Raw genomic sequence first — 14,718 nt, 5'->3', positions numbered from 1 at the left:
GGAAAAAAGTAATTTTTCTAGAAGGAAAGGATTAGAAGAGAAGTGAGAGAATGGGGGAAAATACAATTTATCCTGAAATTAGAGTGTCTGAACTCAGAAACAGCCTTACACCTGAGCAGCTTTAGTCCCTGGTTTGGCCATCATGTTAGGGGAAGAATTATAAACTTCTCTGTAAAAGGCCAGAAAGCAATATTTTAGGCTTTGCAGGACGTGCTGTCTCTGTTGCAACTTCTCTACCCTGCCATTGTAGAAGAAAGCCGCCATAGGCAATATGTAAACAAATTGGGCATAGCTGAGTTCCAATAAAATTTTATTTACAAAAACAGGCAGTGGGCTGGATTGGACCCATTGGCCGTAGTTTGCTGCCCCCTGCTTTTGATGGTTCCACTCTGGTCCTCTTTCAGCTACACCCCTTGCCATGAGGTGAGGAGATTGCAGGGCTAAGGGCACATCCACCTGGAGCTCACATCCCTCCTCCTCTAAACTATGATCCACATACCCAGGATTCCTGCCCAAGCAGCCCAAATAGCCTATGCCCACTTTCAGGGCCTGTACAGGCCTTCTCCCTGGTCCCGTCATCCTAAGTATGGATTACAAGGCTGATGTGCACATGCCTAGCCCAGAAGATCTGTGTGTGTATGTGTGTGTGTGTGTGTATTAGAGGTGGGTGTGGGGTGTAAATGAAGCTTGGATACAAAGACTAAGACATCTATAAGTGGGTGTGTGAGGCCCCTGCTCTGTGAGACAGAGCTGAAGGTGGGAAAAGAGGGGGTTGCCCGGGGCTGGGAGCCGAGGGCACATGCTGCCACATGCTGGTACAGAATTCTGAGCAGTCTGAGAATTCTAAATTCCAGCCTGATCTTCTAGGTTGTTGTGAAATCGTATTTGTTAATACAGGAGAATAAATCATACATTAACAGTTAGCTCTTTTAAACATTTAAACATGACCTGCAGGCCTCCATTTGTACTCTAGCATTGGACCACACAAATAGTAGGGACAGGACAGCCTTAGACCACAGGGTCAAGGATTGCACAAATGAGGCCACATTTGCTGGAGCAAAATGATTTTTTTATTGTGTCTCAGGACAACAAGTCAGCAGCTGCAGGCAAACAAAGCCAGGCCCAGCCCCAGGTCTGAAAGAAAGTCAAGGGGAGGCGTGGAGGAGAGAGATCTGGAAGGCCTCTTCCAACCTCTAAGAATTCCACACAAGAATTCAGGGAGAGGGAGGAGGCAGCGAGGTCACCTTGCCTGTTCAGCTGTAAGTAAATCCTAGAAACAAAAGGAAGAATATTTTAAAGCCCAAGTCAATAACTTGAGGCCTGAATCAAGTTACTAAACCATAGATGCTCAGAGCTGGAAGGGAGCTGCCCAATCATCTACTCCAGGAGATTTCAAACTGCTCTGGGCCCTTCTCTAAGACAGCACAGCCAATCCTCTCCAGTCGACTGTCTGCAGTGGTCCCCAGTCCTCTGCTCCTCCACTCTGATGGTCCTCAGCATGGCTGGTTGGTCAGCAACAGCTCTCACCTGCGCAAGAGGATACATGATGAACATAGGGAGCCTGGGATCCAGGGATGGAGCAGCAGGCAAACCACCTGCCTTTAAGGCACTAGGTAGATTTGGACAAGAACCTATCAGTAATGTCCATGGGAACTCCTGAATGTCTAGGCTAAAGTAAGGTGAGCTGTGGGTGGGGGAGGGCGTGTTACTAATGGTTGAGATTGGATTTCTCATCAGTGCAGTGAGTGAAGGGCATAGGATCATGTTTATTCTGATTTAGAAAATTAAAACAGGCTGATGATTTTGTAATGAAGAATTATGATGGAGTCAATGTTTACCCCACTATACAAACAAAGATAACACTTAGCTCAGACTGTGCTCAATAAATGGTAGTCAAAACTATTGTTGTTGTTATTTTAAAAGTCTGTGGGAAGCCCACCAAAAGGACAGAACCCGCCTAATCAATAAAACAAGACAGAAAGTCCACAGGAGTATAAGAAAGGATCAGTCCAAATATGTGAAGATGATCTCCCCCCAGTCCCTGTGTCCCACTCTGCCCAGCTCTCCTCCCACCCCCAGCCTGTCCTGGACTCTGTTACCTTCATAGGGAGCCAAGGTTTCTCTTGACAGTTTGGACAAGGGGGTAGGAGCCCTTGCTGCAGGATTTGCCAGTAAAGTCATCCAAGTCAATAGACCAGATCATGGCCCCTCCTAGGTTTAAATTCTTTAGGAACTGAACCTGTGGGGGGCAGAGAGGGACATACAGAAGTTAGAAGAGGCCCTTAAAGGCCCATGACACAACTCAGGTTCAGATGAGGGTTTAAATTTAGAATGCAGCAGTATACTTATAGCTTATGGAGTTAGGGACTCCCAAAGGGAAGGGTTGCTCAGGGAGGTTTATGAGATCAAGAAAGGGCCACCCACTATTAACTACCACTCATTCTGGCTCATGGAGTCACCACACCCCAGATTCAGTGTTCTTGGGGGCTCTGAAAACTCCCCAGGATGGGGGTAGAAACTAGGAAGCCACTAGCAAGACAAGTGGCCTGGGGTTGTCAATTACACTGATGCCTCCTTTCTGCTCTAAGCATGGAAGGCAAACAAATGTCTTGCCAAGGTCTAAGAACTGGTAGGATCCAAAAGCTGGAGCTCCTAGAGAGGTAATCCATGAGAAGGACTAAAAGATTTGCCCTGAGATGATCAATGAGGTAGATAACTACTCTATACAGGCACCAATGGCTCCTTTATTCCCTTTCCCTTCTCCTCACTCCTCTCTTCTCTCCACTTCTCACTTCTCCCTTTATTCTCAACTCTTTCTTGAATCTTTTCCACCTCTCCTGCCTGTACCATAGGTGTGCACAGGTGTGGCTTAGGGTCATCACTAGACTAGGGCCACAGAGGCCACTGGATCCCATCCTAGAGTGGGGCCCCAGAAGTTTCTCTCACTCAAGAGAGTATTGAGGCATTTGACTACATACTCCATTCCCCACCCAAATGAGTGTTCTCCTGTCCCTGACCCTCTTGCCAACATACCTTGTTCTCCACACTCTTCATGTCATCATAGCCCACCCACTGGTTCCCCTTGACTGCATAGGGAACCTGCTGATCCTGGAGCCTTGTGATCTTGGCTCCTTGCAGGAACTGGCAGATCTGGCGGGGAAAGGGGGAGCAAGAGAGTCAGTTCAGGACTCTTCTTGAAACCTATTGAGGTAGAAAGGGCGAATAAATCACTAGGGTCTTGGAGACAATATCAGAACCTTTATCCCAGGGATCAGACAATGAGAGAAATGACCTGATACAACATACAGAATGGATGGTCCACTGTGAACCACTGAGAACTCTTTGCGCTTAAGGCCTCATTAGGAGGAGACACAAACAGCTAGAGGGCAGACAATACTTGAGTTCCAGATCAGACCTGACTGGAACTGACCAGTAAATCTTCTCATTTCTTCATTTGCAAAATGGAAATAATTATAATAATGTCTCTTATATACCTGCCTTACGATATTGCTGTTAGGATCAAATGAACTAATATGTTAGAAAAAAAAAAAAAACTTTGAAAACAGTAAAGAGCTCTATAAATATATGATATTGTGAGGACCATCACTATCATTCCCCACCTTGTAGTTTATCCCCAATTCAATCCTATTATTCCCCCTCTGTGCCTTCCCATTCCCAATATGCCTGTCCTGGGATCCCCACGTCAATCATCAGCTATTCTCTCTTTCTGTTAGCATAAGTAAGAGCTACTAAAAAAGATAAATCTGCAGTGAAAAAAATGCATTTCAGAGTCACACAGAAAATTCATTTTGGTTTGCTTACTCTTTTTGGATTATTTACACTCATGCTTGCCTCAATTAGGGTATAAAATGGAAAGCGGAATATTTAAGCAAATATCAATTTGGCAAAGTTATAATGACCTAGAGTGATAAACTGAATAATCAAATTAAACTTTCCATGAGATGAGGGAGTGTGTATCCAGTGGACCACATTAAAATCCCACCAGCAGATTCTGAGCAATGACCTCTCTATCTCTTATATTAAGAGTATTGTTGCTATCAAACAAGAGCTACCCAAGGATGGGTCAGCTTTTCTTTCTCCCTTCAATGTCAGGCACCCTGAGATTCAATGAGGACTCTCATGATGACCCATTCCACATCCCTTTGCCAACTGCATTAAGGGTGCCTCAACCATTCCCGTGTGAGATGAGGGGAAAAATTGAGCATTACATTGATTGAGTACTTCAGTGGATGCCAAGTCACTCAATATGGACTCATGCCATGCCCACACCCAAGATGAGAGGTCAGGCTAGCACTCCAAGGGGAGACTAGGATGTAGGATAATATTCTTTCCTCTGTCTGATCAAACTCCTATCCTTTCTTCAAGGCCCATCACATATCTCTCCTAGTCTGTGGAGCCTTCTCCAGTCACCCATCTCTGAATTCATGGCCCTCCACATCACTCATTGGCCACTTAATCGCATCTTGTTTTACAATACCTCTGTTATTTTATTAACTATCATAGTTATCTTGTTTTTAAACTCTTGTTTAATTAGTTATATTTGTATTCTACATTCTTTCCACCTTGACGATAAGCGCTTTGAGACAAGGATGGAGAATTACTTATTTCTAGCTCCCACAGTACCCACTATTTGGGATATGGGAGTGTCCCAAGAGTTTGTTGGTTGAATTATTGTTTGATATCTAGTGTCCCCATGCTTTTTTTTTTTAAATTTCCCCAGATCGAGGGGCAGAAAGAAATGACAGTCTAATCAGCTGAACAACTTTGATTGTTATCCCTATGATACTAAGCCTATCTGACTTCTGGACAAAATCTGAGACATTTTCCCACTTCCTCCTTGAAATATTTGCTTCTCTAAGCTCTGTGGCACAAAATGTATGCATTCCTCTTACCTCCCTTGTTGATCTTCTCAGCTTCCTTAATGGGGTCCTCTTCATCTGCCTATCCCTTAGGTGCAAGAGGTCCATGGGTTTTGTCTTGGACCCTATTCACTTCTCTCATATGCTTTGGCTTCAAATACAGTCTTTATGCTGATGATTTTAGAATCAACATCTCTAGCACAGACTGTCCTCTTGTGATCCAAACCCATATACCCAACCACTCACTTTTTATCTATATGTCCCACAGGCATTTAGATGTCCCACGGGCTCCTCAAACTCAGAATGTCCAAAACTGATCTCGTGATCAGGGCCAATGCCCACTCTGCTCCTTCTCCAGTCTTCCTTATCTCAGTAAATGGCGTTGCCATCCACCTCATTGCCCAAGTCAAAAACCTGGGACAGTTTCCCTTTTTCAATCTCCCATACTCTCTTCCACCTAGCCCCACTTCCGATTTTAGCGAATGTCACTTCCTCCAGGAAACATTCCCTGACCCCCTCCCAAGTCAGAGTTAGGAGCTCCTTTTATATGTTCCAATAGTTCTTTGTACTTTCCTTTGCAGCACTCAGGATGTGTTACTCTATTATTGTCAAACTGAAGCTGGAACCCCTACCCAGACATAGGGGGCAGCTGAGGGCACAGGGAGGTTCCAGGTACCTCGTAATAGGCCAGGAAGCCTGAAGACTTGGTGATGGGGCCAGCAGCTCCAGGCCCAGAGGCGGGGGCCCCCAACGCAGTTTCTGCAGAGGCCAGTGTGAAGGAGCGTCCATACATGGGGATGCCCATGATCACCTTCTCCGCAGGCATTCCCTTATTTATCCAGTATTCCACAGCGTATTCCTAGCAGGAGAAGATAGACTGAGGCCCAATGTGTGGGGGAAAGTAAGGTGTCAGGCCTTTCTTAGCCTCTATCCCAAACTTCACAGAGATGACTCCTTGATTCTTTTTCTACATTGGTGGAGTGAGTATGGTCCCACCAGAACCAGAATTCTTATTCTAATGTACTAAATGCTCTTCAGCAGTAAGAGACTAATTCAACTTTTTCTAGTCGTGAAAGAAAACTAGACAGTGGATCACAAAAGAAATCAGGCAAGTGACCTAGAAAACATGAAATCAAGATTGTCACCATCTTTCTCTCCCCTTTGAATCAATTGCTTATGGAATTTGTCTACACTATGACTAATTGTGCTTAGTGACGAAGGTGGGGGCAAGGCGGCAGCCAGAATCTTAGACTGCAAGTCCTCACAATGACATCCGATCCAAGGGGGCAGGTTGGGAGGCAAGAGGCTAGTTTGGGCATTACTGCCCTCCAGAGCAAAATAAAAGGTTAGAGAAGATAAGGATATGCTTCATTCTTAAAGATAGCTGAGAGAGAGGAAGGAGTGAAGGAGGCTGATGTGACTTGACCATGTGGAGTCCTAGAAAACTCCGGACTAGAAATCAGAAGACCCAGCTTTGGACTGATCAGTTTAGTAACTTTAAATGTGAAGGCCTGGAAATATGCAACCCAGACAGTATTTTTTCTCCCTACATTTTAGGAACACACGTCCATATATATATATGTACTGGAACAACAACAACAAATTTTTTTGTTGATGAAGTCTTTTTTCTTGGACTTTCCACTTTCTGCCACTTTTCAGGAATTCACATCAGCATGACCTCGAACGGCCGCTGAATTTTCTGGGCTTCCATTTCATCGTCTGTGAAGTGAGAGTAACACTTCCTGACCGACCAACCTTACAGGATTGTTTTGAAAATCAAATTAAATAGGGAATATGGATGGACACAGGAGAGTACCAAGTCCTGTACATCCATGTGGGTGCCAGGAAATGTATCAAAGATGGAGAATCCAGAGAAAACTGCAGTGGTTCACACTCTGGGCCAGAGACAGAGCTCAGAGCACTTCAACTACCAGGTCTTCTGATATTTTCCAGGTGCCTGGTCAAAGCATTTCCCCTGTTCTCACTAGCTCTGAGTCCCTCTTGGACACATATCTCCTCCTCAGTCCAAGACTGAAGTCACTCTAGATGTGCTGAACTCTCCTCAGCCCCTCCTCGCAGCCAGTGCCCCACTGCACTTCCTCCTTACAACTTACCACATTGTAGTAGGAGCTTGTCCTTCTGTCTAGCTGCCCCTTTCTCAGAGGGCTGTTGTGGCCAGTGACAAGAGGCTTTTCCCAAGACCCATGGAAGTCAAAGGACAGGAGGTTGATGAAATCCAGTTCTCTAGAGTGCCAAAAACAAAGGAAGAGATTCTGTGATGAGCAGAGGTAGAAGCAATTATATGTATTTGTTTCGGATTCTGTTATAAGGATTGAAATTAGCCATAAAGGCTAATTAAAGACATAAGATCATAAAGACAGAAGTTCCTGTCTGCATGATGTGGTTAGGACAATGACCCTCATGCTCTCCCTCCTCCCTTCAATCCTCAGACATACTGACACGCATCACTGGAATGTACCAGATTGGAGGCAGAGGGATGGAGGAGGTACTCACTTTGCCAATTTCTTGATCTGATAGCTGTTATCAATCATCTGCCTCCCTGCAGACACTCCTGCAGTCAAGAGAAGCCTTTCTTTGGTGGATTTTACAAAATCCTTTTGAAAGGATTCTGCTAACTCCTATGAAAAACGAGGAAACAAGGAGTCAGATTCCTCCTCCCAGAGTACAACGCTAAGGATCTTGCTTGAGATCTATGACGTTTCTAGAACCACATTAGATGGAAGAGATCAACTCTTTCCTCCATATTCCCACATGAGGATGTCTTGCGCCTGTATCTGCTCAGGATCTCTCCATATTGGGCAGGAGGACCCCCAGCCTCACTCCACCCAGGAAAGAACTATCCGGGTTTCCTCCTGATAGCTTTTCTGATCTATCTGATAGAACCTCTATGAGGCTATCTCAGTACTCAGAAAATTCTATGGCCCCATACTCTTTTATATGGATGTTGCTCTGTTTTGGCATTGTTTGTTTTTTGTGTAAGGAGGCTCTGTTCTTTGATGTTGTCCTTGTTCTAAATTAAGACCAGGGGATTTTCCTCCATCAGTGGGGCTTTTGGAAGGCGGGGGCTATGTCTTCCAACCACAGCCAATCTCTTCCTTTTTTCTTCTAGTGTGACCATGAGTTCTGCTTGTTAAAGGTACTGAGTGTACCATGGAGTTTGGCTTACTTGAATCAGTACAGTGAAATGAGTGTTATCTTTCAGATCTGGGTAGATCCAGCTTATATCCAGCCCATCAAAGTTATGGTTCCTCAGAAACAGGATTACAGAGTTGATAAACTTCAAGCGTGATGTAGAAGAATCAACCATGGGATGGAACCTGGATAGAAGCAATACAGGTATTTTTGGAAAAAAAGAAGCGATATCCATAGCGCAACATGTTTTTCACAGAAATCCTGAAATAGTCTTCTCTTTCCCAATATTTTCCCACCATTTGTGTATCCCACTCGCTGCCCCTTTTGGAACAGATAGGGAGAGGAAGGATGGTTGGGCCAGAAAACTGATCAGGTCAGGTAGAGGAAGATTGGGATCTCTGCAGACCTTCCTGCAGGGTAATAGAGCTGCCTTTGACAAAGACTCTCCTTGACCAAGCTTTAGTCAGGCTCCTCTGAACCCTCTTCTCAACCAGGTCCTGAGACCTGTGGCTTCCGTGTCCATTTTGCAGAGTCCAGTTTTAGCAAGAATCCTGCTAAGTCAGTTCAACAAGAATCTCCCACCCTTGATACCAGACCACCCTCAATATCTGATCAAATTCCTATCCTACCATCCCCCAGGTGATATCTGATCCCCCGGCCTGCCTTCAGGAAGAAGCCTGTTGAGTCAGTTTAGCAAGAATCCCCCAGTCCTAATATTTCCTCTTAGTAATTTTCCAGCCACCGCCCCCCACCCCTGACCCTGCTCCTTGGATATAAATCCCCACTCGCCTTTGCTGTGTTCAGAATTAAGGCCAGTACTATACCGAGGTCTCTTTTGCCCTATTGCAATACTTCTTGAATAAAATCTGCTTTTACCTCTTTAACTACTGTCTAGTTCGGGTTTTCTTTAACATCTTACACCCTTGAAAAAGCAGTTTGTAGTGTGGTAGGCTTAGGGTCAGGAGATCTGTGTTCAAGTCCCAGGTCAGAGTCCTTTCTATTGGCTACTTTGTCACTAACCAGCTCTCTGGTTTCCAGTCTGGCCACCTCTAAAACAGGATGGAGGATACTAATCCTGCTTCATGAACCTACAAGGGAGCACATTTTGGAGAGCTCCATGACAACAGAGCTGGACATCACTGGGAATTCCATTCAAGTTCTCCAAATAAGCAACCCAGTCACAAATAGGCAACCCGGATCTCCCCAGTCTCAGGGCTTCTGATGAGCAGCAAGGAGGACTCTGAAAACAGCAGCATTCATCTGAACTAGAATTCTTAAGCCATGAAGTTAATTCTTAGCTGCCCACACAGAGGGCACCAATAGCATTTAAAATCCAAAGCTGTAGACAAGATATTGGTATTTTGCTGAGGACATATCCTTTGACTTGTGTCACTTCCCACTTCTCACAACACCTTCCACCCCCAGGCAAATTTAGAGTCCTGAATTCATTTTGTTCCAGTCAATATTAAACTGAGGTTTGGGTCCCCGAATGTATCTCAGCTGCACAGTGGAAAGATAGGAAGAAACGGGCCTGTTATTCGAAAACCATGGTAGAAATCGGTTTCTAACTTTTCTCTTGTATTTCAAAAGTGCTTACAGTGATTAGAAGAAAAGCAGGGAATACCCTCTTTAGAGAGCAGTTGCATCTGAGGCTCTAGGGCAGAAGCTTCCAATTTTAGGAAAAACAACTATTCAATAGAAATTTACTAATTTGCTCCTCAGAAGCTAGTCTGTCGTTACACATGTTTAAGTATTCCGCATAGCGCCTGGCACAAAGCCTGCCATTTACCTAATAATAACAACATTAATGATATAACAATAATTCTTGCAATCATTGAGCCCTTGTTGCATATCAGCACTATGCTACACAGTTTGCTTGTGTTGCCTGCCCTCATAACATCACCCTGAAGTAGATTCCGTATTATCCTCGTTGTATAGTTTTAAAAAACTGAGGCATAGAGACATTAAAGAACTTGCCTGAAGCCACATAACTTGCATACAGCTTGCATGTCCCTAAAGGGAAATCCAAACCAAATTTGTCTATCTCCAAAGCCCACTAAACTGGTACTCAACAGGCACTCAATAAATTATGTATTGAATGAATGAATGCATGCATGTAAGAATGAATGAATGAAGATATTTTTAATTGAATCAAAACTCAAGGAAGTATTAGGAATGAGAGAGAATTTGGGAATTAGGAGGATAGTTGCCGTGGAAACCCATTCATAATTGAGAGGAGTTCATGGTGAGGTTAACACAGAACCAGAAAATTTAGGTAGGTTGATCTTTCTTCTTTCTGTGTGTAGGAATTGAGTTGCTAAGTATTCTACAATTTTAGAACTGGTAGAGACTTTAGAAATTAATTAGGTCAATTTCATTATTTCATAGATGAAAATATTCAGGATAAAAAAAGAAGAAAAAGTTGACATTTACTGGATGGTAATTGAGCCAGGCATGTGACAGGCATGACCTTGTTCGAAATCCTTGCGACCACCTTACGAACTAGGTGTTGTGATATACATTTTACAGATGGGTGAACTGAGCTCAGAGAGGTTGTTAAATTTCCCTAGTTTGCTCATCTATGTAGGTCTTCGTATGCCGAGTTCTTTTCTCTGCTTGCTCCAGCTGTAATGAGTACTGACCAGCTGCACGGGAAAGTTGTCCTATCACACTTCCCGGGAAAGCTGAAAGCCTCACCTGGCTGAGCTTAAGATCTCTGGACTTTTTAAAATGTTATCACTTTAAAAAATTAAAGCAGAAGAAATTCAAAATTAGATGAATTGTATTTTAAGTCTGCAAAAAGGTGCATTTCACCCTTACATTAAGCTCTTGATGTAAATGGGGTATCATTTTCATGTGAATAGGAACTATAATTTATAATGTATGCCTCGTATTAATAGCTATTTTGTTTTTAAAGCAAAGCAGATATAACTGTATCTCTGCTCTTGGGCCAGCTGGCTGCACAGCAAGGACTCAGAACATCATGGTCCGCTGACTGCTGCTGGCCAAGGCCCAGGTTTTAAGTGGAAATGACACACAACCCATCCTCCTGGTGCAAAGTCAAAGCCCCAAGTGAATTAAAAAATTGCATTTCCCAACTAAAACCATCTCCCCATCATCCATATTGTCAAAAACCTTCATGTAAATAATTGTGAGTTTTCTGAATACTGCCTCCAGCCCAGTTTCTCCCAGGCCTTAAGAATCTGGGCTTGTGTTAAGCTGCTGCAGAATTCCTTCCAAGACACAGAAAACCTAGTGCTGTGCCTCTACTTGTGACAAAATCCAGATCAGTTTTGCCGTCTGGGCCAAGGGAAGACCTCTTTAAAGCCGAATTCAATGTCTCTTCGCAAAGTGGTGATGGTTAGAAATTACATGGAAGAATGAACATAAAATAGAGAGATTGTGCTCTTACCCTTTGGAACCAAACAGGTACCCTCCAATGGACAAGAGAATTTTCAGTTTGGGATTCCTGGAGTAGAAGAATAAGCTGATTATTTCCCTGCTGGCTGCCAGGGAGAACTGCCCAGGGGGCTGATTCCTGATGTGAAAAATATGGATAAAGGGGCGCTGGCTGCTTAGCAGCGAAGTTTGGTGAAGGCGAGATGCACTGGGGAGAAGAATAGGGAGGCCCAGGATTATACCCAACGAAATGCATTTGAACAAATGAATGAATTAATGGAGGTAGTAGGCCTTAGGCCCAGTTTCAGACTAACTTCTCTCCTCCAAAACCCACCCTGGATGCTTCCCACTCCCATCCTACTGACTTCATTTTGAGACTGTTGATGGTCTGGTAAAGCATCGCATCATTCTTGTCCTTCATGATGACCTTGTTTTTACTGATGCTGGCGAATGAGTAGATGAGGTGAGAACATAGGAAGGGGTCAATGTTCTCAGGGGTGAACTTTCCTGGTTCCTGCCGGTTCTGCGACCAGTTGGTGAAGTAGCAAACTAGTTTGTAGGCATATCCTGGGGGCCAGTGAAGAGAGCCAATGGGAACATGGTGCTATTACCTTAGAGCCCAGAAAACCACAGGTTTCTCCCCAAACAGCCATTACCTCCTTTGCTTATTCAGCCAGAGCCTCTGAGGGTTGTTTAGCCTCAGCCCTTGGTGCTGGCTCTTGAGCATCCAGACCCCAGTTAAGAAATAGATGGAGAGACAAAGATATCATCAATATATAAAACATCCACAGAGCACTGAGATTCAACATGAATGGGTGGATGGATGACACAGAGAGATAAATAGAGAAACAGAGAGATGATAGACACAACATTGAGGTAGGTATGTGAGAGAGGGAGAGAGAGACTCAAAAGATAGAACCAGAACCATGGATGCACAAAGAGATACACAGAACAAAAACCCAGAGTAATAAATATGTTAGTGTCAGAATCTGGGAGAGTAATTAAGAGAAACAGAACGAAGCAGAGACAGAAACCAAACATTAGAAAGGACCTGGCCTGGGAGACCCAGGCAGTAGTTACTCATTGACTACTTACCTCCCTGAAGAAGTAGCAAGACCGCTAAACCTGTAAGAGATGAGTGGGAAAAGAAATCTGTTGAGCTAAACCTGGTTCTTCTGTCTCAGACTGTAGCAGTGAGTATGTGAGTGTGCCTACATACAGGGCACAGCTGCACTTCCTCTGGGCACTCCAGCCACAGCTGCTGTAGTCTCTGTAAAGGGCCTTGAGGTCCCCAGCCCTTGAGTATCTTGGGGACTCTACAGCCCAAGAAACATTTTCTATACTTGGAATTCATTTGTTCATGCATTTATCCAACAAACATTTGTTGAATCAACTGCTCTGTGCCAGGTGTTGTTCTGGAAACTGGGGAAACTAAAACAAAGTTGACGCCATCCCTGCACTCAAAGGGCTCACAGTCTAGTCTGGAGTTGAATATAGGTAGGGTGACCATATAGTTTATTGTCCAATGAAACACTTTAGAGAGTGAAAAGGAGCATTATTAATAATTTTCCTGGGACACTAGCTTGGACCAGAACTGTGCTGGGTGAATTGAGATGAATGGTTATCCTATCTACAACTAACTCTTGAAAGAATGCAAAGTGAATTGAGGAGTGTGAGCTGGCTCTGGTAGTGCTCTAAGCCTACATGTTTGAGGTCACACCCAGCCTCTTCTCTGTAGAACACCTCCCCAAGGAGGACTGGTGCACTATTCTATCTTTAATTCACCCTCCTAAATGGAAGGAAGGAACAGGACCCTGAGTGTTGGAAACTTCACTCAACAGGCAAGACTCCTTGAACTGTGTCCCCCCAGCCTTGGGACATTGTCTAGTCTTATCCACACTAGGACACCTTGAGGGTCTGAAAATGGAGAAAAGGGCAGTTAAAAATGAGAGAAAACATTGGATGACACAGCTGCTGGAGCCAATGCCTCCTCTGTAGAGCTTGGAGGTGGGAAATAGGGCTCTAGGGTTCTCTCGCGCTGACTCACATCTTGTTTAGGCAGAGTAGGCAAGGAGCTGTTCCTCCACACACCCACGAAACGATTAGGAGAATTCCAGTTGCTACATCTATTGTCAGGTCAGCCTCCAGGCCTTTATCTGAAGTGCTACCTCTTTGTGGGCTACTCTCCCAAGGGCCCAGGGATAAGAACTTCAACAGGGAACTCGAAAGGCTCTTGTCCTTATGAAGGGGGCAATCATGGCTGGAGAGTAAAGTCAGGATGAAAGAGGTAAGGACACAATGAAATGGCTTCTTTTCCTCCACAAGATGTACCCCATCTCCTCCTGGTTAACTTCCCTTGTTCACCCATAGCCTGGTTTATTTAGTCTCATCCCCACCCTCATCCAAATTCCCAGCCACCACAAAAGCCAGACTTTTGGATCAGAACTTTAGAGTTGAAAGGGTGATTCTAGAAAATATTTAATCCAATAAATCATTATGCAGATGAGAAATGTGGGGCTCCCCAAAAGTTCTAAAATGTACCCAAAGCATAGCCCACGAAAAACGTGACTCCCAGTACAATGCTCGTACATCAAGAGACTAAGAAAACTTGTTCTCTTTCCTGTCTTGAGCTCCAGCTCCAATCTGGACAAGGGGCTCCTCTGTGCGAATGCAGACTGAGAACACCCTGATGATCCGAAGGATCCTTGCCACTGCTGCTCCCTTGCCCATTTAGGAAAGGTCAGATGGGTCCCATAGGACATTGTATTAGCTCAACAGCTTTGATACTGAGGTGAACAGAGAGACTGAGGTCCCAGGAGAGGAACAAGATTACTTCCTCTATAGGTCTATGTTACCCCTTCCCTCCTCATTAACTTTCCTGCTGAATTGTCAGCCCCACACTCACCTCCCCAGAGACCCTTCTGGTCCATGGTGACTGCTCCCATATCCCTGGCCAGCTTCCCCTGAGATGTATACTCTGGGCCTTTTATGCCTTAGAGGTTTCGACAGCCCATCCTACGGGAAGGAAGCAAGAAGTCCAGGAGATTCCAAGGACTTCCCCTGGCAAATCTGCCTTGTGAAAACTTCCTGGCAATGAGGCACACGTTTGTGCAAAGCCAACTCTTACCTGTCAGAAAAAAGCTGCCGTGGAGATAGCCATTGAGGGTTCTTTTCCTCTGTTCTCACTCTGAAGGGACCGAGTCCCTGAGAAGGGAAGGGAAACCAAAATGGCTACTTTGGTTTGTCTCCTCATATCATTTTCCAGCCCCCAAATCCCCCTTCCCCA

General features: G+C 44.5%; 1 protein-coding gene across 2 annotated transcripts; it reads right to left on the bottom strand.

The window, feature by feature from the left end:
- Positions 1 to 2,101: 2,101 nt before the first annotated feature.
- On the bottom strand, positions 2,102 to 14,377 carry CHI3L2 (chitinase 3 like 2). Of its 2 annotated transcripts, XM_058538770.1 has the most exons (10): positions 14,338 to 14,377; positions 12,528 to 12,557; positions 11,798 to 11,999; positions 11,446 to 11,502; positions 8,068 to 8,218; positions 7,395 to 7,519; positions 6,995 to 7,124; positions 5,557 to 5,739; positions 3,034 to 3,150; positions 2,102 to 2,239 (listed from the first exon to the last, which is right to left on the bottom strand). In XM_058538770.1, exons 1-10 carry the CDS (start codon positions 14,375 to 14,377, stop codon positions 2,102 to 2,104), a joined length of 1,173 nt encoding a protein of 390 aa, XP_058394753.1. The 2 variants fall into 2 exon arrangements, with proteins under 2 accessions (XP_058394753.1, XP_058394754.1); XM_058538771.1 differs by lacking the exon at positions 12,528 to 12,557.
- Positions 14,378 to 14,718: the final 341 nt, after the last annotated feature.

The sequence above is a fragment of the Diceros bicornis genome, chromosome 4, assembly GCF_020826845.1.
Source record: "Diceros bicornis minor isolate mBicDic1 chromosome 4, mDicBic1.mat.cur, whole genome shotgun sequence".
Lineage (NCBI taxonomy): Eukaryota > Metazoa > Chordata > Mammalia > Perissodactyla > Rhinocerotidae > Diceros > Diceros bicornis.
Note: the sequence above shows the minus strand (reverse complement) of the source record. Positions and strands in the feature narration are given on the sequence as shown.